Source organism: Delphinapterus leucas, chromosome 8 (genome assembly GCF_059928025.1).
Source record: "Delphinapterus leucas isolate spDelLeu-1000000601 "Yukka" chromosome 8, BTC_Dleu_Yukka2, whole genome shotgun sequence".
Classification (NCBI taxonomy): domain Eukaryota; kingdom Metazoa; phylum Chordata; class Mammalia; order Artiodactyla; family Monodontidae; genus Delphinapterus; species Delphinapterus leucas.
Window position 1 is genome coordinate 3132803 of NC_143136.1, and position 26402 is coordinate 3159204.

At 59.0% G+C, this 26402-nt stretch overlaps 1 protein-coding gene across 2 annotated transcripts in view; it reads right to left on the reverse strand.

Annotated features, from left to right (window-relative positions):
- Positions 1–4388: 4388 nt before the first annotated feature.
- ESPNL (espin like) overlaps positions 4389–26402 on the reverse strand; it is a 28632-nt gene continuing 6618 nt past the window's right edge. Inside the window, exons 4-11 of one of the 2 annotated variants that reach the window (XM_089916146.1) lie at positions 26035–26217; positions 17976–18107; positions 17255–17317; positions 14978–14986; positions 11676–11793; positions 10527–10636; positions 9459–9653; positions 4389–7328 (exon numbers count right to left, since the gene is read on the reverse strand). In XM_089916146.1, coding sequence (XP_089772272.1) covers positions 5736–7328; positions 9459–9653; positions 10527–10636; positions 11676–11793; positions 14978–14986; positions 17255–17317; positions 17976–18107; positions 26035–26217 — 2403 coding nt within the window. In that variant the 3' untranslated portion in view covers positions 4389–5735. Of the gene's footprint in view, positions 7329–9458; positions 9654–10526; positions 10643–11675; positions 11810–14977; positions 14987–17246; positions 17318–17975; positions 18108–26034; positions 26218–26402 lie in introns of both variants that reach the window. The other variant, XM_089916148.1, reaches the window with a different exon arrangement.

Here is a 26402-nt window from a genome sequence, read left to right on the forward strand (position 1 = left end):
AACTCAGGCTGGAGAGCAGGACTGCCCAGCGGCCAAGGGGTATGGAGGGCCTGCTGGGATATGACTGGGCTGGGCTGGGCTGGGCGGGGCGGCCACGTGGGGACAGAAGGGTATTTTTAGCCTCTGTCAGTGTGGGGAGGGAGGGAGGGAGGGAGGGTGGCCAGTGGGGGAAGGAGAGAGGTGACAGCTCTTCCCTGGCTGTCCTCCCTGAAAGCCCACACTGGCCTGGAGCCTCCTGTGACCCCCTGAGACAGGACAGGTGGCAGGAGGCACCGTAGGGCAGGGGCGAGTCTGGGCTTACACCCTCCCAGTGGTGTTTGGCTGACTGCGCGGGGTGGGGCACGGCTCCCCCCACTTCTGTTTCTTCATCTGCAAGAGGGTCCCCCTCAGGTGAAGCCTGAGCTGGGGACTCAGGAGCCACACAGAGCCCCCAGTTCAGGGCCTGGGTGTCCTGAGCACCCAGCAGGTACCAGCTTCCCTGTGGTTATTGACAGGTGCCCACATGGCCTCTTATTCTCCACCAAGTGGGGAAAAGTTATCATCATGAAGAAATGTGGGTTGCTCAGCAAAGACTTTCAAAACCTGGGGTCCCTGGTGGCGAGGAGTCTCGGTGGTAAAGGAGGGGCCCAGAGAGGTGCCCGCCAGGCTGGTAACAGGGTCATGGGATCCCAAGGATCTGTCCCCTCGTATTGTGGCCTTGGCCTCCCTGCCCTGCTGTCTTCATTAGTCGTGAGCATCAGAGATGGCTAAGAAATGGGATCATCTACAAATACAGCAGCGGCGGCTCACAGCCTCCCCGGAGTGGGGAGTCCTTGCCGTCTGGGTCTCGGTGGGGCTCTGGAGCCACAGACCCTGACTGAGTCTGGGCTTGAGCCCAAAGAGCTGCGAGGGTGTCTCTCATGCCAGCAGTCAGAGGAAAGCGTCCTGGCCCAGGGCCTGCAGGTACACAGGAGAGAAGCCTGCAGCCTGGTGAGGCCAGGTGGGGCCTCTACCTGTCAGCCCCTCCTTCCTGTACCCGCGTGGGCCTTACCAATGCAACCATTTTCTAGGCGTGTTGCAACGTGGAAGAGTCAAGTAGGGCCGAGGCTGACAGGCCTCCTGACACCCACTGGGGACTGGCTTTTGATGCTCTTATGGTGCAGAGAGGCCCGGGGGTCCCAGGGTGACAGTCTCACTCCTGGCAAGCTTTGGTAATTTCCCAAGGGTATCTGGGTGTCATGACAGCTCGCGTCCGAGACAGATGGCTCTGCTTGCTGCTGGGGTGCTGGCTGTGAGCTGGGCACCACAGTCTCTGCTCTCGTGACGTGAGGACCCAGTCGTTACACACATACTGCAGTGATTGCCTAGTTGATTATACGTTCACAAGATTCTTCCATACTTTGCTCACTCACAGGTTTCCTGAATCCATGATTCTCTCCCCAGCCCAGCCCAGCCCAGCCCAGCCCAGCTCAGTCATATCCCAGTTCAGGCCAGTCCAGTCATAGCCCAGCCCAGCCCAAGGCCCTGCCCCCTGCCCCCAGAGAGTCCCAGGACTTTCCCCGTAGCCTTGGGCATCAGCCTCATGCCCAGGGGCCTCATGGATGTCCCCACCTCTCACTGTGTCCAGGGCCATCCCGGGGAAGGCGCTGGAGGGGGAACAGTTATTGGTCTCGCCTCCCAGCCCCACTGTGTTTGCAGGCAGAACGCGGAGGGTTAAGGCATTCCTGGCTCAGGCTGGAGGAAATGAGGACAGGGGATTCTGATGACAGGCCACTTCACAGGCAGCCGCCTCCCCTCGTGTGCCAAGAAAGGAGGCCCTTCAGGGACCCAACGCCTCGGATGACAGGTCAGTTTGGGAAACTCGAAACCAGGGGCTCAACATATCCTCCTCATCATATTGCTACCGAGTGGTGCGGTTTCTAAAAATACGCTGCTCGTTTCTTTTTATGATGATAAAAATGACACATGTTCATTGTGGGAAATTTAGAAAACACAGAAAAGTACAAAGAGGAAAACTGGTAGAAGGAAATCCCCATGAACACACCGGTGTTAGAATGACTGCAGTGTGTGTCCTGTTTCATCACAATATTGTATCGTGAGCATTTCTGATGTGATTAGTCTTTGAAAATATGATTTTGGGGACTTCCGTGGAGGTCAAGTGGTTAAGATTTCGCCTTCCAAGGCAGGGGGTGTGGGTTCGATCCCTGGTCGGGGAGCTAAGATCCCACATGCCTCGTGGCCAAAAAAGAAAAACAAAAACCAAAACATAGAAGAGAAGCGATATTGTGACAAATTCAATAAAGACTTTAAAAAATGGTCCACATCAAAAAAAATAAAAAGAAAATAAGATTTTTAATTTCATCATAAAGGGAACATACCACACTTTAAGAAGGTGGAAGTGACACCCAGTCACTCCTATTAAGGGACGTGTGAGTTGTGTGCCGTTTTGGGCTATGATAACTAGTACGGTGTCGCCTCTGTGATTCCTCCCCCAGAACAGATTTGGGGAGTGAGTTCACCAAGGTTTACAGCTCGACGTGTGGACAAGAGGGTCGTCATCTTGGGTGACGGAGGCACTTTCTCCATCAGGAGGTAAAACTGTCCCCTACACTTGGCCCGGTGCCTTCACGCCGTGAGGTCCTGCTCAACCAGACCCGTCCACCCCCTCGGTCATACATTTTTTCCCCCAAATAGTTACCAACATTCTCTGTACTGTTATTAATAATTCCTTCTTTCCCCCACGGATTTGCTGCAGTGCCTTTATCTCAAGGGCAAAGTTTTCTGTGTGAAATATCTCAGCTTTCTCTCTTCTGGTCTGTTGATCTGAGTGACCATATTCTGGGGTCAGAACCACCTTGTTTGATGGACTACTGCTTTATAATTATGATGTTGTCATACTTGAAATGTAAGCCCCTTCGTTACTCTTCTATTTAAAATCTTCTAGTCTGTTGTATTAGTTAGCTATTGCTGCATAACAAATGACCCCAAAGTCTAGTGTCTTAAAACAATGAGCATTTATTATCTCACACAGTTTCATGGTTCTGGGACCACTTTAGTGGGTGGTTCTGCCTCAGGATCTATCCTTAGATGGCTCCAAGGGGCTGGCCGGACTGCAGTTGTCTGAAGGCTGGCCTTGGGTGGGGGCCCACACGGACCTCCCCACAGGGCTGCTCCGAACATGGCGGCCAGCTTCCCCCAGAGATAAGACAGCAACAAAGATGGGAGTCTTTCATAACCTACTTGGAGGTGCTGTCTGTGGCTTCTGCCATATTCTGAGGTACAATGTGGGAGGGACTCCAGCAGACGTGCTTCCAGGAGGTGGGCTTACTGGAGGCCTTCTTGGAGGCTGGCCTCCACAGCTGGCTTTGTTCATGGTTTGCTTCAAAAGAACTTTAGAGTCATTAAAAAAGAGTTTGACTTTGCCTAAATCTATGCATTGATATGTGAACAGCTTACACTATTCCCATATTTTTCCCATACAGCTTTTTCTTCATATTTGTCCTGCACATATTTATGAGCCGGGGAGAGAGACGGGGTTCTCTTTCTCCAGTATTTTCCCGACTCTTCTGGAAGCCCCTGTTTTTGCACCTTGTTTTGTGTCTGGTCACCTCACAGCCTCCGGATCCCTATGTAGTGGCTCCGGGGTCCTCAGTGAGCTTTTGACAACTGGATGACAGGATTATAGGGACCAAACAGGCCTTACAGCGGCACGTGTGGCCTTGCCAGGGCCAGCCCTCGCCTACGGCAGGGGACACCTGCTTCCCACAGGAGAGTTGCTAGTGGGCCAGGGGTTCCCAGGTTGCTGGGCATCAGGATCACCTGGAATATCTTTAAAAAGAAACCCAGCTTTATCAGGCCCAGCCCAGGCAAAGGGACTCAGAATCCCCGGGGCTGCTCCCGGGACACCGTGTTTTTATAAGAAGGACCCCCAGGAAGCAGAGTGTCCGCAGAAAGGCATTTGGGGAGTCCCCCATGACTGCCAAGCAGAGAAGTCCTCTCCTCCCTTCCAGGCCTCAAGCTTGGGTCTGAGCCCCCCGCCTCAACCCTTGCCTGCCACTCACCTTGAACCCAGGTCCTCATGGACCCCAGGATACTGTGGGCTGCTGCTCCCAGCTGGCCTCGGTCCAGTCTCTTAGCTGGGAAAGTGAGGGCATGGAGGGGCTTGCCCAGGGCCATAGTGAGTAGGCAGGGGCGCCTTAAGCTGGGCGTGCTGGCCCCCGCTTGGCGCTCTCCTGAGCACCCTGGCCAGCAGGCGACCTCTGGGACTGCGCTCTGTGTCTGCCGCCCGCCCCCTCCGGGCCGCCTCTGAACAACAGTGTCCTGCAGGAGGCCCACAGGGAGAGAGACATCGGAGTGCCCAGCACCTTCTGACCCCCGGCCCCCGGGCTCCCCCCACCCCCCTTGGACCTGCACCCCGCCAACCTGGGCAGCGGAAGCGCCCTGTGGACCAGCCATTGTCTAGCTCCAAAGGTTGAGTTTTGTGTCTAAGCGCCAGGGCATCATGACGGCAACAGCGTATGGGATGCTCCCAGCTGCCTGAGGTTGGTGCCCTGCTCATTAGAACCTGCTCCTTAAAATACTGACACAGGCTGGTGTCACTGTCACCCCAGGACAGAGACCCCCTCATACGGGACCTCAGTCCACCCTCGCCAGGACGCTGGGAATGGGCGGTCAATGCCATACCCCCATTTTACAGATGAGGAGGTAGAGGCTCTGTGGGGCTAAGGATGCTGCCTCTGTTGTTTCAGCCGAGCTGAGGACTGGGGTCTTGGTGCCCACCAGGTGGGGCCCTCTCTCTCTATGGGCACAGGTGGGAAGGCCGGCCAGGAATGGATCTTTATTTAGCAAACTCACGTCAGGTGTCCACCCTGCAGGAGGGTCTGGAGCTGGAGCCATTGCCAGCGCTGCCCCCCAGCCCGGCCCTGGCAGCTCTGACTTTATATTTTCCTGATCATCCCTCCCTGTGACAGCCTCAAGTCAGCTGGCTGGGAGGACCCTCTGTTCCATCCCACATCTTGTCTGAGCCGTCCAAGCTCTGCAGGCACGTAGGAACACCACAAGAGACCCCTATCCCAACGGGTCTGTCTGCAGGGAGGCGGCGGCCCGTAGGAGATTCCTGAAACCTCTCCCCAGCACACTGCCTGCTGGGGCCACGGCACAGCTGCAAGACACCTCTCCCCTAAAGCCCCTTGGTTTCCCTCCCTGACCCGGAGAATTCGGGAGTCTGGTCTCTTGCCCGTCGAATCCCGTTCTCTCTGACCCCCAGCTCCTCTGCCACTTCACAGGTGGGGAAAGGGGACAGAAGAGGGGAAGGGGCATGGCCCAAGGTCACCAGAAGGAACCAAGGCAGGACCCGAGGAGGGCAGACAGAGGCTCAGGACGTGACCAGGGCCACCGGCACCAGAAGCACTGAGAGAAGGGACACCCAGGCAACTCTGGAGGGAGGACCAAGGGGAAACCCGGGCTGGAATCACAGGTGCCTGAAGGAAGACCAGGCAGAAGGGCGGGGGCCGAGATGGCAAGTCATCCAACTTCGGGGCCGACTGGGGGACTGACTTTCGGGCCAGCGGTGAGAAGGGCTCTGAAGCTGATTCCCGCCAGGGGGCAGACCTGGAGGGTGGCAACTAGCACGCTGAGGATCCGCCGGCCTGCCCTCAAGGCTCACCTGGCCACCAGGTGGGCGAAAGGAAAAGAGAAGAGAGGACCAAAACCACACCGGGAGCCCCGTTGGTAGGAAGGCAGGCTGCCAGCCCATCTCACTCCCCGAAGCTGAACATCTCGGCTTCTTTCTCCTTCCAGAAGGCGAAGCTCCGGTCGATGTAGCCACAGATGTCCTCGCTGTTGAAGCTGCCCCGCTGGGGGCTGGACCCCAGCCTCTGTGCCGCGGGCCCGGGGCCGCCGCCGGGGCCGGCATGGGGCAGGGGCTGGAGTGGGGTCAGGCCCGACTTGCGGCCGGGCTCTGCGCCCCAGGGGTGACTGCGGCTGGAGCCGAAAAAGCGGGCTTTGATGTCCTCGAAGCCGTCGGTCCAGGCACGGCGGCCGGCAGCCACCTCGTCCGTCACGGCCTTGTGGAAGGCGCGCGCGGCCTCCCAGCCGTGGGCGCCCAGGTGCTCGAAGACCTCGAAGCAGAGCAGGTGACGCATCTTGCGCTCCTCAGCCGACAGGTCGCACTCCAGGAGCTGGAAGTAGCCCAGCATGAAGAGGTCCAGCGTGAGGCTGCCGTAGGGCACCGGCGCCCCGTCCACGTGGGGCAGGAACTGCTCGGGGGACAGGGGGCCGTGGGGCCGCCGGCTCAGCCGCCGCAGCTGCCGGGCGGGCACGTGGGCCAGGATGGACTTCCAGTTGCCCAGCAGGTGGGCGATGATGCTGCGCTGCTGCCACAGGTGGCCCAGACGCGGGCTCTCGCTGGACGGCGGGGAGGGCAGCTGAGGGCCCCCGGCCGCCTCCCGCCGCCGTGGCTCCAGGCGCCGGGCCTCCAGGGTCCTGCATGCCACCGTCTTCAGGGCCGGCGTGTAGGCCGACTTCTTCCAGTGGCTGAGGAAGAGCATGACGATGCGCTCCTTGCGAAGGCTGGCCAGGTCAGGGCCAGGCACGGCTCCCGCCTCCGACGCGGCCTCCTCGCAGCTGATGCCCGAGTCGCTGGCCTCCTCCGCGTCGCCCGGCCCTGGCTCCCCTCCGATCGGGCCTCCGCGGGGCTGCAAGGGGGAGGGCCAGCAGCCTCTCAGGCACGGCCCCGGCTGGGGCCCCAGCTCACAGGGGCCAGGGCTCGGGGTGCAGGGCCGGCCGGGGGCTGACTCGAAGTTGCCACGAAGTGTCCGCACCGACACCCCACACTCCTGGATCTCACGCTGGGCCTCGCTCCTCGGAGGGCTGGCTGGGGCCTCCCTGGGGGCCTCCAGTGGGGGCCTCTCCTCGCCTTGCACCAGCCCGTTCACGCCCTTCAGCAGCAGCGACAAGCTGCGCACCAGCCGGGCAACGTGGCTGCACCAGAAGGGCAGGGGCTGCGCGCCGGGTGTGGCCTGCGAAGCCCCCCCGGAGCCCTCGGGCTCGACCTCAGGGCTGGGGCCTTCCTCGCCCTCCAGCCCGGGCGCGCGGGGCAGGAAGTGGCTGTTGACAGTGACGCTGACCAGGGGCGCAGGCAGCAGGGCCTGCAGCTCGGCCGCCAGCCGGCCCAGCTCGCTCTCGTACTCCTGGCAGCGGCGCCGCAGCTGCAGGTCTGCGATCTGCTTCTCCAGGTACACCAGGTCGTCCTCGGTCAGCAGCTCCCCGAAGGGGCCCAGGATGGCCTGGTGAGTCTGCGAGTACCGCCAGGCCGCCTGCTCTGTGGTGCCCGTGCTCCCGCCGTCATCCTGGGCACAGGGAGGGCAGCTCAGCGGGGCCACAGCCCACATGGCGAGTTCCTGCTGGACACAAGCTCCCCTGGGAACCCCAGCCCAGCCCCTGGACACCCGCTGGCCACTGCCTGGACTCTGAGGGCAAACGAGGTGAGCGGCCAGCCCCGTTCCCGAGTCTGAGGCTCAGGGCAGTCACCCACCCTGGAGGGCCCAGTCTTCCCCTCAGAAGGGGTAAGGGTGCCTCTGCTCTGCCACCCGCATGTCCTCCTCAACTCCTCAATGTTGATTTCAAAGACTCTCTCTCCTCAGAGCCCCCCAATCCCTCCACAGAGTCTTCTGCGGTTGGACGGCAGCCCTAAGGATGGGCAGCCTCAACAGCTCTGCTCTCAGTTCTTGCAGCACGTGGCCAACTTCACCCAAAACACCACCCCTCGGGGCTTCCCGTGGCACCAGGATACAGCTGTGCCCCCAGCGCTCACAGTTTGTGGGGGAGACCGACACAGAGAGCCTCCGAGCTGGGCTCCCTCTGGGTGCAGCTCTGTGCCCACCTGATTACTTCTCCGAGACCCTGATGGAGGCCCTGCATCTGCCCCATTTCACAGGTGAGGGGACTGAGTTGCCACCTGGTTGCCAAGAGGCCCGGGATTGTCTGGTGCCAGGTGGCACTCTGCACAAGTAAGTTCTGATTCCTTGTCCCAGGAGGACCGGGGAGGGGAGCAGGTGCTGCAGGGGTCGGGGAGCTGCTGTCCTGGGCAGTGTCCGGCCCACAAGGGTCGGGCACAGGAACCCGCAGCCTACGGCCAGGCTGTGACTGGGCCAATCCCTCCCCCTTCAGTCTGTCCTTCCTGTTTCCCGGAGTTCTTCCGCATACCCTTGGCCCTGCCCCAGGGTCAGATTCCAAAGGGCTTCCCGGCTGTGGCAGGAGGCCCCACCCACCCCTGCCTGGCTCCACCCTCAACCTCATGGGTGTCCATCGCGGACTTCGAGGACAGGCTGGGCCATTAGACCAGCGCCACCCAACACTTCTGAGATGAGGGGATGGCATGCCGAAACCTGCAGTGGCCATTAGCCACCTGGGGCTACGGAAGTGAAATGTGGCTAATGCAGCTAACTGAGGGGCAGGGGGTTTATTTTTATTTCATTTTAATTCATTTAAATAGCCACATATGGCTGGCATTATTGTATTGACAGGGCAGCTCTAGACCAAGGGTGCAGAATACATCATTCAGACAAAATTGTATCCCTCCAGGATAAGACTCTACAACAACGGTCCCCATGGTAGCCAGAGGGAGCCTGTTGAAATCCAAGTCAGATCACAGCCCTTCCCTGCTCAGATTCTCAACGGTTCCCGCCAAGGTGATATCTGCCTGACCCCTCTCCGACCTCACCTCTGCCCACCAGGCCTTATTCACTGCGCTCGGCAGGACCAGTAGCAGCATGCTCCTCCCTTGGGCCAGCCCATCCGTGCCTCAGGACCTTTGCACTTGCTGTTCCCTCTGCTCCCAATCACTTGTCCCACATTCCCATAGGGCTCCCCTCTCACTTGCTTCTGGCCCCTGCTCAAGGCCACTCCCCAGAGAGGCTGCCCCTGACCACCCGGGCGGAAGAGCCCCCTCCCCTTGTCACTGCTTCGCTTCTCTCCTTAGCACTTGGAACCACCCTCAGCGCAGTTGCCCAGTCACCCCGCCTTCCCTGCTGGAATATAAGCGCTAGGGGGCGGGGCTGGTCTCCTTCACTGCTGAGAACAGAGCTTGGCACACGGTGGGCACGGGATACAATCGTTAGATCCAAGAACATGTGGGGACCACATCATTAGAGATGAAGGGTTACAGGTGAAGGGACACAGCCCTCTGATCTGGTTCAGCTTCACGGTCTGGCAGAAGAGGAAGCTGAGGCCACAGAGGGACACGCAGTGGCGTTCCGGGTCTCAGGACTCGAGGTGTGTGCTCAGGGACCCCACATTCCACGTCCACCAGCCAGTACAAAGCCTCCTGCTCCCGCCTCCGCCCTCTACGCTCTCGTCCCACCCGGGCCCCGCCCACCTCCCACAACGCCACGCCCCTCACCCAATCCGGCCCTGCCCTCCAAGCCGGGCCCCGCCCCCTTTCAGGCCCCTCCCCCACCCTCGTCCCCGCCGGGCCCCACCTGGACCTCTGGCGCTGGAGCTGCGCCCAGGCGAGCCTGCAGCTTCCGCACCATCACCTGCCGCTTCCACTCGGGGATGGGCCGGCCGCGCTCATCCCGCGTGGGCACCAGCCCGTCAAGGTCGCCCGCGGGCAGCCCATCCAGCTGCAGCGCGACCAGGCTGTCCGGGGCGCCCCCCGCTGCCGTCTCCGTCACCTGTGTGGACAGGCAGGTCGTTCAAGGCCCCTATGGGCCTCTGGTCCGGGAGGGAGCGGAGGGGAGGACCGCCCTGGGCAAGCGCAGCTGAGGGAGGAGGGGCGGTGGAGGCTGACCAGGTAGGGCAGGGGAGCTGACCACTGACGGCACCCCCAGCCTGTCTAAGTGTGAGTCTTCTGAGGGCAGGGACCCCGCTGTGCCCTGTGGGACCCAGGCACGTGTTGGGAGGCTTGCTGGCTGAGAGAGGCAGAGATATCGCCCAGGGCACGCCATGTGGATGGGCAAACTCGTTTGGGGAACAGTTGCATAGACAAGTTTGGTGGCCAATTCTGGACTGCAGGACTTGTCAGAGCCTTTAATGTGCTGTGTGCACTGTAACTCTACAAGGGGGCAGCGCGATGCAGCACTTCCCAAACTCAAAAAGAGCATCTCAGGGGCTGAGAGTTCCCAAGACCCATTCAGGGAAAGGGTGGCTGGATTTAAAAGGGGCTGGTGCCCAGAAAGAGAAGGAGTGGGCCACTGGGAGCCCCCCGAGGAGGAGAGCAGTGGGCGCCAGGCCCACCCTTCCCATGGACTGATGCTTCCCTGTACCGTGACAGCAGCATCTGTCAGGATGAGGGGCTTGGGCCACTGGAACCCCCTGGAATCAGAGAAGTGTCCCTCGTCTACTATGATGGGGAGACAGGTTGCTTCTGGCCTTGGAATCTCCATCTCCTCAGATGCCAGCCAGTCACCCCAGGGGCCTCCTGGAGGAAAGGGCCTGGCTGCCCCAGGAGTGACCTGGCTGGGTCCCACATAGGAGAACACGGTGAGAAGCCAGCCAGGCTTTGGCTGGGGTGCCTTGGGAGACAGGGATACGGCGGGGGTTCTCACCATAGGGACGGCTGTGGCACCGGTGGTGACCCTCGGGGGTGCTGTGCGGGTCACGTGCTCCCTCGGAAGAGGCTGGTGAGGCTGGCCGGGCCAGGCTGGGCTGAGAGACGCTGCCACTGGAAGGAAGGGGCAGCTGGAGTCAGAGAGGTCAGGGGATGGGGAGCAGAGGACCCCGGACCTGGGGTAGGACTGGCCTTCCTGAAGGACCACTGGACTTGGAGCCAAAGGCCCAAGCAGCTCCCTGCCAAGTGCCCTGGGACCTGGGCAAACTCTTTCATCCCTGGCATTCCAGAGGTGTCCTTGGAGCCCCCTCCAAGCCCTGCCGGTTGGGGAGCCTGCATTCTACCCACCTCATCCCATCCCATGGCCCGTCCCCCCCTCCCCAGCCTCTCCTGTAGCCCAGAAGGAGCTAGAAAGGGCATAGGGTTCCGTGGTCTGGGGATCTAATGCAGCCCCATCAGACCACAAACCTGTCCTTTCACCGCTCTTCCCTCCACTAAACACACACGCACGCACACACACACGCACACACGCACACGCACGCACGCACCCCTACGTGTGACTGTATAACTACAGCCCATTCCATGAAGCACGCTGACCTTCCCTGCACATGGGGCCTGCTGACATTTTTCATGCTATTCCATTGCCGTTTCATTTTCATAAGTGCTGTCACGGTTCCCTAACGGGTGGTGACCGCTCCCCCGCCCCCTGCTGGAATCTCAGGGAACAGCAGCGGACTCGGAGGCCCCTTCAGACACAGCCTCTGATTTCCCTCTGCACAGGCTGAGGCCCAGAGAAGGGAGGAGGCTGCCCGAGATCTCAGCGGCAGGAGAGTCAGGCCGCGGGGGCTTCAGGGCTCACAGAGAGACGCCCGAGGGCTGGGCAGGAGGCTGTTTAATTGTGGTTATGGAGTTTGTCCTCACTTGAAAAAGGCAACAGGACAATAAAGGAATCCTGGAAGAGCTGGGGTGCTGGCTCACGGGAAGGGGTGGTCCCGGCCCTGTCCTCAGTGTTCTGCGTGCCCAGCTGCCGAGGCTTCTGCTCCCCACCTCCCCCCGGCCCCTTCGAAGGACCTCGGAGGTGAGGCCAGAAAGGCCCACTCCCAGCACCCACAGCCCAGGCCAGTCCTCCCTGGAGACGTGTACGCACCAGTGGGATCCCCGACACCTGGGCCCCCTCTTCTTCCATCCTCCAGGGAGTGCCTTGCAGCCGACAGCGGAGGAGGGGGGAACGGCGGCGGCGGTGGGGGCGCCATCAGGAGTGGCACCTGGGGGCAGACAGGCCTGGTCACTGGGAGGCCCAGGTGGGCCTCGACTTGGGCTCCCAGGTGGGGGTGGGAGGCATCCAGTAGGCTAGCCCTGGCCGGGTCTCCCTGGGGCTGGGGCTGTGCATCTGAATGGAGCTCGGAGAGGTAAGTTTGCAGGAGTGAGGGGCAGCGCCCCTAGAGGTTCTGTCCACCCCTCCACACTGGTGAGCAGCGCTCCCCAAACATACCCACGCACTTGTCTGAGAGCTGCCACCCCTAGGTGAACCCCTCATCTCAAGGCCCGGCTCCCTGTGGAGGCAGCTTAACTCAGCGGCTCTGGGCTCTGGGTCAGGGTCTGGTGTCCCCCTCGTGCTCACTCACCACTCCTTGGCCTTACAAGAGACACGTGCACACTTGCACACACACACCCTCCCTGACTGTCCTGTGCTGAGACACACTGCCTGGACCTGCCCCCTCTCTCAGCCCTGGGCATAGGGGAAACCACAACGAACTTGCAACTCTTCTCAGCCCCGTAAACAGTGCAGCCGTGTGACCGCGCCTCAGAGCAGAGGCGCTGTGCCCAGGACCCACCATGCAGTGTCTAGGCCACTCTCCCAAGGGCCACCCGGAGACAGAGACCACCAACATTGGTCCCCGGCAGCCTGGGGTCAGGGAGATCCATCAGCCCCAGTCTGGGACTGCAGGGGCACCCGCATTTCAACCCCATGTCTGCCCCGGGTCTGGGGCGAGGCACAGACCTGGCCTTGACCATCTCCCCTGCCCCCAGGCGCTGACTGGTGGGCAGCCGGAAAGAATCCTCGACCTGGAGGTGCCACTGGCCCCTGCATCCCCCCCAGCTGAGGCCTGCAAGGTCTCAGCTTTTGCATCTGACCAATGGGAGCCAAGAGTCGAGACTGGAGCACGCAGGCTGCTGTGAGGCCGCAGGTGGTGCGTCGCTCCCCAGGCGGCAGAGAAGTTCTCTGGGAGGATGCTGAGCTGTCCTCCAAGGACTCCAGAGCCGGGCTTGCTGCCTTTTGGTTTAAAGCTGACCGTCAAAAGGCTGGCCGGCCGTCTTTCAGATGACGTGGCTCCGGCTGAGCCAGTGTCGCCTGGATGCCTGAGAGCACATGGCCACCCCAGCTCGGGTCCCCAGCAGGGAGGGCCACTCACGGCGGTCTCTCTGGGCACCCACCACTGGCTGTCAGACCAAAGCTCCTCGCCCTGCTCCCTCCAGCGGGTAGCTGCGGTGGAAGGTGGCCTCAGGGCTGCCAGGCGGGGCAGAGGGGCTGGTTCCAGCCCGCCGCCCCCAGGCGGGACACGTGGTTTGGCGCCGGTGTCACGCATGGGTGGCTCGTGCTGCAGCTCTTTTGAAGGTTCTCCAGTCTCTGTCTTGAAGTTCTTAATCAGTTGTTAACAAGGGGCCCACGTTTTCATTTTGCGCTGAGCCCTGCACGTGATGTAGCTGGAGCTGCAGGGCCAAGACCCCTGGCCACGCTGAGTGTCCCCTGGCTCACCTGTAGGTGGGCCCTGTCCCTCCCGCAGGCAAGGAGGCACAGGCGTTAGGTGGCCTCCCCAGCCTGGGGGATTCCCGTCAGAAGAATCCCCGGCTCTGCAGCCACTGCCTCGGGCCCCTCAGTCGCATTCCCATCCAGGACCCTCGGCCAGGCGGACCCAAGGGGAGGGGAACACAGCCCGACCCCTTATCTGCCACTGCCCTGCACCTCATACCTCACTCTGCAGGAATCTGTGCCGAGAGCCCAGGAGCCCTGGTTCGACAGGGCGGGGAGCGTCTGCCAGGCCCCAGCCGGGAGGACCTTCAGAAGCAGGTGCTGGGCTGTGAGCACAGGAAGCTGTGGCTGTCCTGGACCGTCGGGGGCTGTCGCAGCTGCCGCCCCCAGGAGCTGGAGGTGTCACATTAATATTTGAAGGCTGAGGTGTCAGGTGGCCCGGCGGGCTTAGGCTGGGTGTGGGATCCCTTACCACTGTGCCTTACCCTCCGCAGCGCAGGGGCCAGGGGAGCGGACCCTCGGGAGAGGTGGGGGAGACCTGAGATCCCTGGTCACGCAAGAAGGGACCACCCAGATGACTCCCGCAGTACAGCCCTCCAGGCACAGATGGGGAAACCAAGACTCAGAGAGGCAAGGGGCTTTCTCAAGGGCCCACAGCTGGGACGGGGCAGAGCTAGACCAGAATCTTACTTGAGACCCCCCTCTCTGCTCCTTCCAGGACTGAGAGCCCCTCGAATCGCTGCTCCTTTCATCCAGGGGCATCAGCAGTGGAGGAAGAGGCAGGCGGGTGGGGTCTCTTGCGCCCCTACCGAGGATGCAAAGCCCTGGCTGCGCTTCACCCGGCTCTTCCTCTGGGCTGCCTTTGCACGGGAGGGACCCAAAAGGAAGAGCAGGCTGCTCGCCGACTGCTACAGAACACGGGCCTTCCCAGGCTCAGGGGTCCCCGCGTGTGACACAAGTGTGTGCGCGCAGCAGCCATCTGGGCCCATATCGGTCACACTGGGACTTGGAGGCGGGAGGGGATCCGACAAAACACGACGCTTTCTCCCTGCCGTGTGTCTCCGACCTAGGAATCCCCTGTCTTCTTCCAGCGTCCGCAAGGCAGGAGCCAGTTGGCTTAGGAACTTTATGCAGGGTCGAGTCAGACCCCAGACCCCACGGCTGGCGCTGACAGTCTGATGGGCAGAGCAGGGCTGAGTCCCAGGTCGGCCCGGGCCCCTGCACAACCAGGACGGGGCTGTGAGGCTGCGGCACTCTCCCCTGCTCCCTGCCCCTGCCTGGGAGCCCGCAGCCCCTCCCCGCAATTGAATCTGCTCTCGGGCTGAGGGGCAAGGGCTTCCCAGTCCCTGCAGAGTGAAGGGCTCAGCTGGGGTGGCTGGGGCCCTGTCATTCCGGGGAAGATGGAAGAGGCAGGAAGTTGGTCCAGGGCCCAGGGGGATGGACTTGGCGCCAGTACAGTACCCACAGCCTGGGAGACCTCATGCCACCTGGTCCCTGAGGCTGAAGTCTGCTCCAACCCTCACCAAGGAGAAGCCTTGCGGAGTCACTCAGTGTCCCCCAGGCCTGAGTTTCTCTGCCTTTGCTGGGAAGTGGAGGGGTTACTGAGAGCCCCTGGCGGGGCCTGGCACACGTGGCACTCAGACCTCTTTGCTGTTGTTAGCACGGTGTCTTGATGATCTCTGAATTTCAGCGGGGACGGGGGTCGGCTGTGCTGCTTCCCAGGTGACAGGAGTATCCACATCCCCGTGCCCCTCATTCGGGCCCTGGACACTAACCGAATCTACGAGGACCCGAGGGACTGGCAGATGTTGGGTCCCGACATTTGGGATTCTGACAGCTGGGCGTGTGCTGCCCCCAAAGGGGGCTGTTGCCCTAAGGTTGGTGGTCAGCTGGCCCTGGGCTGGTGCCCTTCCCACGGCCTGGTGTCTCCTTTTCTGTGTTTTTGATGAGATTTGAGCAGCGCCATGCCTGCCATGCATTATATATCGAGGACAGCTGTGGCGAGCCGGGTTACAGGCCTGTAATGCCACCCGGGCCGAGAAAATCATGACCCACAGATGGGCGACGGCTGAGATTCGGTTACTGGCTGCACGGCCAGGCCCCGCCCCTCCCTGGGGGAGGAGACTGCCCAGGGGAGTCCCTTGCCCTCTCTGGGCCTCAGTTTCCCCATCTGTAGAAGGAAGGGGTCCTAGGGCCCTTCTGGACCAGGGGAGGGAAATTAGCACCCGCTGTGTGCTTAAGGCACACATCTACCGGCCAGCAAGCCTCCTGAGTTACATTATACAGATGAGAACATCGAGGCTCACAGACGCTCAGAACTGGGGGTGCCACCCGGCCGGGAAGACTCACTCCAGCTCTGGTGAGCGCTGAGTGCCGGGCTGGGGGCAAGCTGAAGGGCTAGGCTCCCCCTCCTGGGCCACTACTCCTCACTGTTGCTGCCGTCCAGCGTCTCACTCTAACCTGGCCCTGCAGCCAGGAGCCCAGCTGCCCGGCCCACTCCTTGGGGGTCAGAGAGGCCCAAGCCCTCACTGTGCAGAGGGGTACCCCAGGCCCAGGGGGTGGCAAGGCTTGGTCAAGGTCGAGGTGGTGTGGTCGAGGCAGGGCCTGGCCTTCCCGAGCCTCGCGGAGGCCCCGCAATGGGCAGCGGGTGAACCCAGGCCCTGCGAAGCCTCCCAGGAAGGGGGCGCCTCCCACAGGGCAGGTCTCCGTTCCCTGTCCAGCCGTGCCCCCCAAGGCTGCCTCTCTTGGGACCCACGGCTCCCTGGGGGCAGAGGCAGGCGGCCGTGTGGAGAGGAAAAAGATGGCTTTCAGCACCTCCTCTGAGCCCCACACAGGGAGAGGCCACGCGGGCGACCTCTGGATATCGTGTTTCCATCAATACTGCATCAGGCGCACAGCTGACAGCCTGCCGTCCGCGGGGCCGAGACTGCCGGTGAGGTGGGGGCTGGCGGGGAGCTACTCCAGCCAGCTCCGGACGCAGTGAATCTCAGGGAGGTGGCCCAGCCTGCCCACTCTCCACCACCGCAGGCGGGGCACGTGGACGGGCTGGACACCGTGGGCCGGAAGGCCGGGAGGAGAGGCTAAACAGACAGGCCAGCCCGGCTTGGGGAGTCCTGAGCGGAGGGGATGCTGCCTTGTTTCCTGTGGCGACACCAAGGAGGCCACCAGGACCAGGCGAAACCGCAGGAAGCCTGACATGGGCTGGTCCCCAAAACCCTGGGGGCTCAGGAGAGCGCCCAGAGCCTCCAACCCCTAGGAGAGCTGGGCACAGTGGCCAGGACGGGCTGGCAGATGTGCCAGGACCTGGGGATGGAGAGCAGGGGGCAGAGACCCTGCTTGGACAGAAGGCTCAGCCGTGGGCACCGCCTTGTGGGCTGGGGACAAGCAGGGGACCCCAGCCAGAGGCCAGGCGGCACCTGCTCCCTGGCAGCTGAGCAGCTGCCCACCCCACCTCCAGGCCGGCCCCAGGGCCCACACAGAGGTTGGGGGGCCCAGGCGGCCAGGGCATCCCTGGCCGGTGGACTGCAGAGCTCTGTCCGCTACACCAGGAACCCGCTGAGTTCCCGCAACTTCTGGAACCCAAGCCAGAAAGACAGCCCTTATCATACAATAGCCAATCGAAGGGTTAGTGAATAATCCATACATTGATTACTTCAAGCAGCGAGTATAGTCCTGTTTCTGAAACTACGACACCAGGACAAACCAGGACTCCCAACTCGTGTGCCCCGAAGCACCCCGGCCTTTGACCCAAGGCCTCCTGGGTGTGGCTTTCAGGCAGTGGAGACAAGAGGCTCTCAGTGGTGGTCGGGTGAGGACCATGCCACTGGCCTGGGGCCGGGGCCGGTGGCTCAGCCTCAGCTGGTCACGGATGCTCCGGGGGACGCCCCGAGGGAAAGGAGGCACAGCAGCCGTGGGTGAGACCCGGCGTGGGGGGCACCTCGCCCCTCTGGGCCTCGGTGCTCTCACCTGAAGGCAGGGCCAGGCGATCCCGGGACGCCTTCCGAAGGGGCGGCCGCTACAGAAAACTGCGGCACGATCTATATTTGCCGCCCCGGGGCCTGCAGTCGGGGGTGGAGGCCGGGCAGGAGGGCACTGGCCCTACGCTTCCCCACCACACACCCGCCCGGCCTCCCTCACCTGTCCACTCGCTCACCCGCCTGTCCACTGCTCCACTCATTCGGCACACACGCGTGGCCCGTCACGTGCTGGGGGCTGGGACCCACGAGGCCCTTGCCCTTGCGGACCGAGGCCCGGCGAGGTCACGTGCCCAGGTGGGAGGGCGGGATGAGACTCTCCTCTTCCGGGCTGCACGGGGCTGGCCCGCCTCACTGGGTCACCTCACCCAGGGCCCAGGGCCCTGCTCCCACCCCCGGGGTGTCTTCAGCCTGACACAGCGTCACCCAACAGCAGCCCTGGCCAGAAGCATGGATCCCAGGTCCTAAGTGTGGTTGCTGTGGCCCAGGTGGAGGGCAGACCTCGGCCGAGGTCCAGCCACAGCCCAGCCCTGGTCCCGGCTGTCACGGCCCTGGTCGCAGCCCTGTTCCCGGCACCGGCTCAGGCGCGGCCAGGCCCTTTCACGTGACAATGACACTGTGTACGCAGACGGCTCCCCAGCTACCCGGCCGTCAGCGCGGCAGGGGTCTGTCACCCGGCCCGGGGGTGGGGGGGTGGGGGGGGTGGGACCGCGAAGCTTACCGGCCGGGTGCTGTCGCGGAGGTACTGGGCGCAGTCGCGGTGGCCGTGGTACTCCGCCAGGTCTGCGGCCGTGTAGCCATCCTCGTCCCGCAGGGCGGGGTCCACGCGGTGCGAGAGCAGGGTCTGGCAGCACTGTGGGGAGGGCGCACCCGTGGCCACACGGCCGGCCCCCCCCACCCCAGCCCCGAGCTGGGGCACCGAGGCCGTTCAGTCCGGGGCACGGCCTGAACCCGTGCCCGGACCCAGGCTGCCCTGCCCGCGGGCACCGGCATGCCCCTGTCCCGGGTGGGAACCCCAGGCGCTCGCGCTCAGGAGCTCACCAAGGGCCCAGCTGGTCAGTCAGCGACCCAGCCGGATCCTAGCCAGGCAGCCTGACCCCGACTTTGCCCTTGTAACCCTTGCCTCGGGTTCAGATACGGAGCCGGTTTCCATTTTTACAGTGACCCTTGGAAGCGTGTGTCATTTTCACACGAAGAAACCGGGGTGCAGGAGGCTAAACAACGTGGTTCCACCCCAGGACTCCGGGCCTGTGCCCTGCCCACCTCACCCTGCCCACTCCTTGGCCTCCGGTCAGGCCTGGCACTCGATGAGCCCCTCTTCTTGGCCCCAAGCCTAGGCGAGCTCTGGGGGCTCCCACCCTCACCCTCTGTGTCTCTATGTCTGAGCTCACGGCTCCACCAGCCACACGCATGCTCCCTCCTCGCTCAAGCTGGGCCTGGGCCCCCTTGTCTCCCTCCTGACTGGTCCTCTGGGCTCGTGTGATGGGAGCTGGGAGGAGAGGAAGGCCTGGAGGCCCAGAAGCTGGGAGGAGAGGGGAGGATGGAGGAGAACAAAGCGAGAGGAGATCCGGGTCTGTGAAGGGCCCTTTGTGAAGGAGGCTGTGATGGGGTGCGGGGGGAGGATACAGGGCGCTGCAGGAGCCAGCTGTGCGTCCAGAGCGTGTTGGGGGGGGGTCACAGGGGAAGCGGAGTGGAGCAGGGGCCACCGGAGTGTCAGGCCTGGCCCCAGATGGGCGGGGACGGCAGCCCGGGGGAGGGAGGGGGGAGGAGAGAACTTTCCCGCGGAATGATGGCGATTACTGCTGGCAAGCGATGGTGACCCATCTGTGAGCAGAGGGTGGGTGGTTACAGATGACCAAGAGTTAGGTCTGGAAATCCGTGAGGTAGCCGTGCCAGCGGCAAAAACAGGTGGGCAGACGGATCCGCGTCAAGGAGTAGAGAACCAGGCAGGTACCACCAATCCACTCTCCAGAGCCAACGTAAAAAATGGACTAAATGTGAAAGGCACCTTCCTAGAGCATCAGACAGGCAACAAGGAAGTGAGGACTTGTCAGACCAAGCTCAGGACACAAGGAAAATCCCGAGGGATAAGCCCACCACTCAGAACAGCTTTCGCCCTAAGAGCAGGCTGACGCAGAAGAAATGGCTGTAACCAGAGCAGCTGTGTCACAGGCTCACGAGACTAGGGAGACCAGCAACAGCTCAGGGTCCACCGCAGGCTGGGCCTCTGCCCTCAGAGAAAAGGTGAAGCAGGTGCCAGCCCGCCCTCTGCTTCCCGTCACGCAGGTGCTCCAGGAATCTCAAGCCGGACTGTGGACTAATATGATCCACGTGTGCCTGTCAGCCAGAAGCAAGTAAGATGTCACCTAAGGCCCTAAATAATGATGTGCAGCATCGACTCAAACAGAACCAGCAGCACAAGGAAATAAGATACCAGAAACGAGAACCAGGGGACCCAACACACAAAGAAGCAGACCCACAGGGTCCTGAGAAATAGCAGACTGTAACACAGCTGTGTTCACTGCTTTCAAGGAAGTAAAAACCAAGCTTGAAAATTTAGGCGTGGAACTGTCAATTCTAGAAAGCGGCACAGATTTTAAACCATCAACAAAATGAAAAGACAACCTACGGAATGGGAGAAAATACTTGCAAACAATGTGACTGATAAGGGGTTAATATCCAAAATAGCTCATACAACTCAACATCATAAACAACCCAATCAAAAAATGGGCAGAAGGGACTTCCTTGGTGGCGCAGTGGTTAAGACTCTGCACTCCCAATGCAGGGGGCCCAGGTTCGATAATCTGGTCGGGGAACTAGATCCCACATACTGCAACTAAGAGTTCACATGCCACAACTAAGGAGCCCTCCAGCCGCAACTAAGGAGACCACCTGCTGCAACTAAGACCTGGCGCAACCAAAAAAAAAAAAAAAAACGGGCAGAAGACCTAAATAGCCATTTCTGCAAAGAAGACACACAGATGGGCAACAGGCACACGCAAAGATGCTCAACACCACTAATTATTAGGGGAATGCAGATGAAAACCACAATCACCTCACACTGGTCAGAATGGCCATCATCAAAAAGTCTACAAACAACAAATGCTGGAGAGGGTGTGGAGAAAAGGGAACCCTCCTGCACTGTTGGTGGGAATGTAAACTGATACAGCCACTATGGAGAACAGTAGGGAGGGTTCCTTAAAAAACTACAAATAGAATTACCATATGACCCAGCAATCCCACTCCTGGGCATATATCCAGAAAAATGAAAACTCTAATTTGAAAAGATACTATCACTTTGAATTACTGGTTTCCTCATTAATTAATGAATTAAATAAAAATGTTTGACACAGGCCCATTTTATAGTTGAATGAAAGGCACAATTACCAGCACTTTTAAAAATTATCCTTTAACATGTGGAATCATTGCAAATTCACGGTTAAAAATCAGACAGCTGGAGACGCAAACGTCAGGTGCAGCATTGCCATTGGTGATGTCATTTGCTCAAATAGTGAATAAGTTTTGGTAAAGTGCTAAATAAAACAAAAGTCTATCTTCCCTCAATATATACAGTCGGACCATTCTTGGAAAACTCTTATGTATATTAAAACTATGAAGAAACATTGGTGTATGTGTATGTATATTTGAATTTAGGTTCTAAGCTTAGATAATTACATGTACTTGAGTTAGGTTCGAAGCTCAGATAACTATGAACAGGTTTTCTACCTACATACCTGTCCGATTCATTGGGAACTTGCTTGGGGCACAAGACCCTTCCTCACTGTGCAGGACTGTTCTGGAGTAGCGGGCTACCCGGCCTCCCCCACAAGAGCACCCCAATCGTTGTAACAACAGAAACAGCCCTGAAATTTCCCAAACCGACCACTCATCTACTGCAGATATTCTCTGGTTCTCGAATCCTTGGTCACATACTAAGCAAGTGCTCAATAACTCTTTGTTCAATGAGTGTCTGCATGAAGGAAAGCGTGGACATGAATCGTTGACCAGTAAAGACTCTAAAAAATTAGCCAGCACAGAAAGTCGACAGAGGCAATCGTCTGCTCGGAACGCCTTTTTGGGGACTCATAATACTCAGTAAAAATTCTCTCTTGAATTAGCAGCAATGTTAAGCTAGGTAGAGAACTACCAACGAGTTTTAACTGCGTATCTAAACCTTGAAGGGACCTCGTTTACACCTGTCTTCTGCTGTTTCCTCTTCAACCTCGTCAGCAAAGCCCCAGACCACACCCCATCTTATGGCAACTTCCCGGTCCACAGCGAGCCCTCCTCCAAACAGCAAGGAAATCATATGCCCTCTTCTCGGGATCCCACAGCAGCTCCCAAATGGCTCCTTACACAATATTAAAACTAGTTCAAGGTCTTCCACCACTGACCTCTCACGACAAGCCCCAGCTTCTACTCTCCACTCTGTCCTAGCACCCTGAGCGCTTATAACCGTCTCTCCCTTGCTAGAACCCTATTCCTTCCGACATTCACTGCTTTAAGAATGACCGTCTTCCAATAAACTCTGTGTCAGTAACTCAAAAAGAAAAGAACGACCATCTCTATGAATTCTTTCTAGATTAGCTCAGCTAACGCTACTCACATAGATGGTTCTCAAATTTGACATATATTAGAGTCACCCGGGGAGCTTTAAGAAGTCCTGATACGTGGGCTCCCTAGGACCAATTAAATCAGAATCGCTGGGGTAGGTGGAGCTCAGGTATTAGAATATTTTAAACCTGTTCTGGAGAGTTGTAGTGTGCGGCCACCTTTGAGAACCATTACCCCAGTGCTATCTACCACACTTAAAATCCTAAGCAAAATGTTAGCAAATTACATTCACCTATGTATAAAAGAGATCGTTTTTCATGACCAAATTGAGTTTACTCCAAGAATGCAAGGTTGGTTTAACATTTGAAAGAGTAATCAGAGTAGAAAGCAAGGTCTTGAAGAGACAGTTGCACACCCATGTTCATTGCAGCATTATTCACAATAGCCCAAAGGTGGAACCCAAATGTCCACTGATGGATGAATGGATAAAGATAATGTGGTATAACATACCGTGGAATATTACTCAGCCTTATAAAAGAAAGAAAGCCTCATACATGCCACAACATGAATGAACCTTGAGGACATTATGCTAAGGGAAATAAGGCAGTCACAAAAAGATAAATACTGTATGATTCCACTTGTATGAGGTCCCTAGAGTAAACAAACTCATAGAGACAGAAAGGAGAATGGTGGTTGTCAGGGGCTGGGGAAGTGGGGATGGGGAGCTGTTGCTTAACGGGCACAGACTTTCCGTTTTGCAAGATAAAAGTTCTGGAGCTGTGTTGTACAGCAATGTGCATATATTTACACTTCTGCCCTGTACACTTAGAAATGGTTAAGATGGTCAATTTCATGTTATGTATTTTTTACTCAATTAAAAAACCAAGTAATCAGTGTAATTTGTGACATAAGAAAGACTGAGATATAGAAAAACAAAACACATACTAAACTATCATTATCCCCCACTGGGGGTGCTAGGGCACCAGCTCATTATTCTGAAGTTTTGTTTTTAAAGGGTAGGGGGGGAACTGTCACAGCTTGGGGGAGCCTAAGGAGACAAGATGATGAAATGTCATGTGGTGTCATGGAAGGGATCCTGGAACAGGAAAAGTACATCAGGTGAAAAGTAAGGAAACCTGAATGAAGTATGGACTTCGGTTAGTAATATTGTATCAATTTTGGTACATTAATTGTGACAAACGTACCATGCTAATGTAAATTGTTAATAATGGGGGAAATGGATGTGAACTATGTGAGAACTGTCTGTACTAGCGTCTCAATATTTCTACAAATCTAAAACTCTTCCAAATTATTCTAAAATAGAATTTATTGGGGCTTCCCTGGTGGCGCAGTGGTTGAGAGTCCGCCTGCCGATGCAGGGGACACAGGTTCGTGCCCTGGTCCGGGAAGATCCCGTGAGCCATGGCCGCGGAGCGGCTGGGCCCGTGAGCCATGGCCGCTAAGCCTGTGCATCCAGAGCCTGTGCTCCGCAACGGCAGAGGCCACAACAGTGAGAGGTCTGTGTACCGAAAAAAAAAATAATAATAATAAAAATAAAATAAAATAGAATTTATTTTAAAACGGGGTGTGGCGTGGGGTGGGAATGAAGCATTATCCTGTATTTCCTGGATGAATATATTTCTGGAATTGCCAACAGATTAAGACCCAACAGACAAATCAATAATGTGTGGACTTTGCTTCACTCCTGATTACAGCACAAGCAGGGAAATGGATATTAAATGGCTACTAGACAGACCGGATATTAGACGATATTAAGAAATTATTGGGGGCTTCCCTGGTGGCACAGTGGTTAGGAATCCGCCTGCCAATGCAGGGGACACGGGTTCGAGCCCTGGTCCGGGAAGATCTCACATGCCACGGAGCAACTAAGCCCGTGCGCCACAACTACTGGCCCTGCGCTCTAGAGCCCGCGAGCCACAACTACTGAGCCCACATGCTGCAACTACTGAAGCCCACGTGCCTAGAGCCCGTGCTCCACAACAATAGAAGCCACCGCAGTGAGAAGCCCGCGCACCGCAACGGAGAATATTCCCCGCTCGCCGCAACTAGAGAAAGCCCGTGCGCAGCAACGAAGACCCAACGCAGGCCCAAAAATTTAATTAATTAATTAATTTAAAAAAGTAGTCTAAAAAAAAATAAATAAAAGAAATGATCATGAATTATTTTTAGGCGTGATAATGGTTTGAGGCTGTGATAAGAAACAAAGGGAGTCTTCGTCTCCTGGAGAAGTCCACTGAAATATTTATGGATAAAAAGATGTGCCTTCTCTGACTTGCTGTTAAATAATAGTGGGGTGGAGGGAGTGGCCAAGAGAGGCCAATGAGCTGAGGCAGGAGGCTCTGCTCTTGTGTGTTTAGAGTTTTCATAACAGATTGAAAAGGAAAGCAGTTCTCAGCCTTGAGGCCTGAGCTATTTTATTTTCGTATTAAGGGAGGGTGAGGAGGTGGTGGTCTCTTGGCTTATCGGGTGAGCTTCTCGGGCTCCTATAGACTATTTCACTTGAAAAAGATGATGCTGCTTAAAAATAGAGTTTTTAGAGCGCTGCTCCAGCCACCCTCCCGATTACGGAGCCAGAGGCTGGGAGACGGGCGGCTGCCTGAGCCTCGCTGCAACGGCTCAGGGCTCTTCAGGCCACCGACCGCCTGCGGGGACCGCCCTCCCCGTCTCCCACCCTGTCACCTGCTCAGCTTCTTCTCTCGTGTCCAGGACAAAAGGGATGACTGTAGGGGTAACTGCAGGCTTTTCCTCTTCTCTGAGGACTGGCCTGGCCCGGACTGAGGTTCACGCCTGCCCTTCCCCTCCCTCTAGATGGGGGTGGATTGGGGGCATTGAGCCAGGGAGGGCTGAGTGGTGGCTTGCAGGGGTGAGAGGAGGGGGGCTGGGGTGGAGGGGGGGCTGGGGTGGAGGGGGGCTGGGGTGGAGGGGGCTGGGGTGGAGGGGGGCTGGGGTGCAAGGGTGGTGGGGTGGAGGGGTGGTGGGGTGGAGGGGGGAGGGGTGGAGGGGTGCAGGGGTGCTGGGGTGGAGGGGTGGTGGGGTGGAGGGGTGGTGGGGTGGAAGGGTGGTGGGGTGGAGGGGTGGTGGCGTGGAGGGGTGGAGGGATGGAGGGTGGAAGGGTGCAGGGGTGCTGGGGTGCTGGGGTGGAGGGGTGGTGGGGTGGAGGGGTGGTGGGGTGGAGGGGTGGAGGGTGGAGGGGTGGAGGGGTGGAGGGGTGGAGGGTGGAGGGTGGAGGGTGGAGAGCAGGAGGGGCCCCAGGACTCCTGAGAGTCAGAGGCAGACAATTTCAGCAGCGCTGCCATGAGCTGGATTGGGTCTCTTTCTGATTCTTCAAAAGGACCCTGTGCCTTCCCATGACTCTTGGTGGCCGCCCTGTGCTGCTTTTACACAACGCTGCTCAGGCTGGGCCCCAGGGACACTTTGGGTTCCAGCTGGAAACAGCTGTCCAGAATGTAGGCCCAAATGGGATACCCGGTTGCACCTCAGTAAAGCCCTCCCCCTGGACTGGCCTTTCCTGGGCCAGGAGCACGTTGCTCACGACGGCAGATGCAGCAGGCATCCCCGGGCGCTGTGGGAAAGCCCGGCAGCCAGCATGGGATGAGCTGACTCACTTCGGAGCCCTGCTGGGTGGGGCAGTGGAAGAGTCAGCCTGTGCGCTCCCCTCAGATACAGCCCTGCCTTTACAGGAGGTCAGTGGGCAGGTGATGCCAGTGCGGGGCCAGTGGCTGATGGCCAGGTCTATTCCCAGCGTTGGGCCGCAAATATTTGAACACCATCCCTCCTACTCTGGATTTCTGGATGCTGTTTCCTGGGAACTGGGCCACAGGAGCCCCCAAGGTCTATCTGGATCATAGCGAACCCACCAGGGCTCTGCTCCCAGGCTGCTCACATCAGGGGGCCAGCAGCTAAAAGGCCCTCCGGGGAGGACCGGCAGGAAGACCACACCCTGAGCGGGAAGCTGGGGAGTCTCTGTGCGAAGGGAGGGGCCGAGAGCACGGATTTTGTTTCCCGGTAGATCAGAGTCTGGATCCTGGGCAAGTGACTGGCCCTCTGAGCCTCAGTTTACCTGTCTGTAAAAGGGGACTAGTAACATCTATTCTACAGGGCTGTGGTGAGGGTTAAATGACTTATTCATAGGAAGCCTTCCAGGACTGCTGGCTCTCGGAGGTCCCCCAGCCCCACCGTGCACCCTCCCCCAGCCCCTGCCTCACCTCCATTTGCCCGCTCTCTGCTGCATCATGGAGGGGGGTCCCACCCCAGGAGTCTCTCATGATGGGGGCGCCCATCAGCAGGAGCCGGTCTAGAATGGGTGTGTGGCCGCCTCGAGCGGCAAAGTGGAGGACGGTGGCCCCCTCGTTATCCCGCGCCGTCAGGCCGATGTCCGTGAAGGTGACCTGAGGGACGAGGAGGGGGGATGGGCCAGCTGAGGCTGGACGGGGGTGACCACTCCTACCTCAGGGCAGGAAGCCCTGGGACAGGGCTGGCTCCTCTTGGCGCGTCCCGGGCAGCATGGGAGGAAGTGAGCTCGGTGATTTTGCTGGGAGGCTCCATGGTCCCCAAATCTGCCCCAGCCCTGACC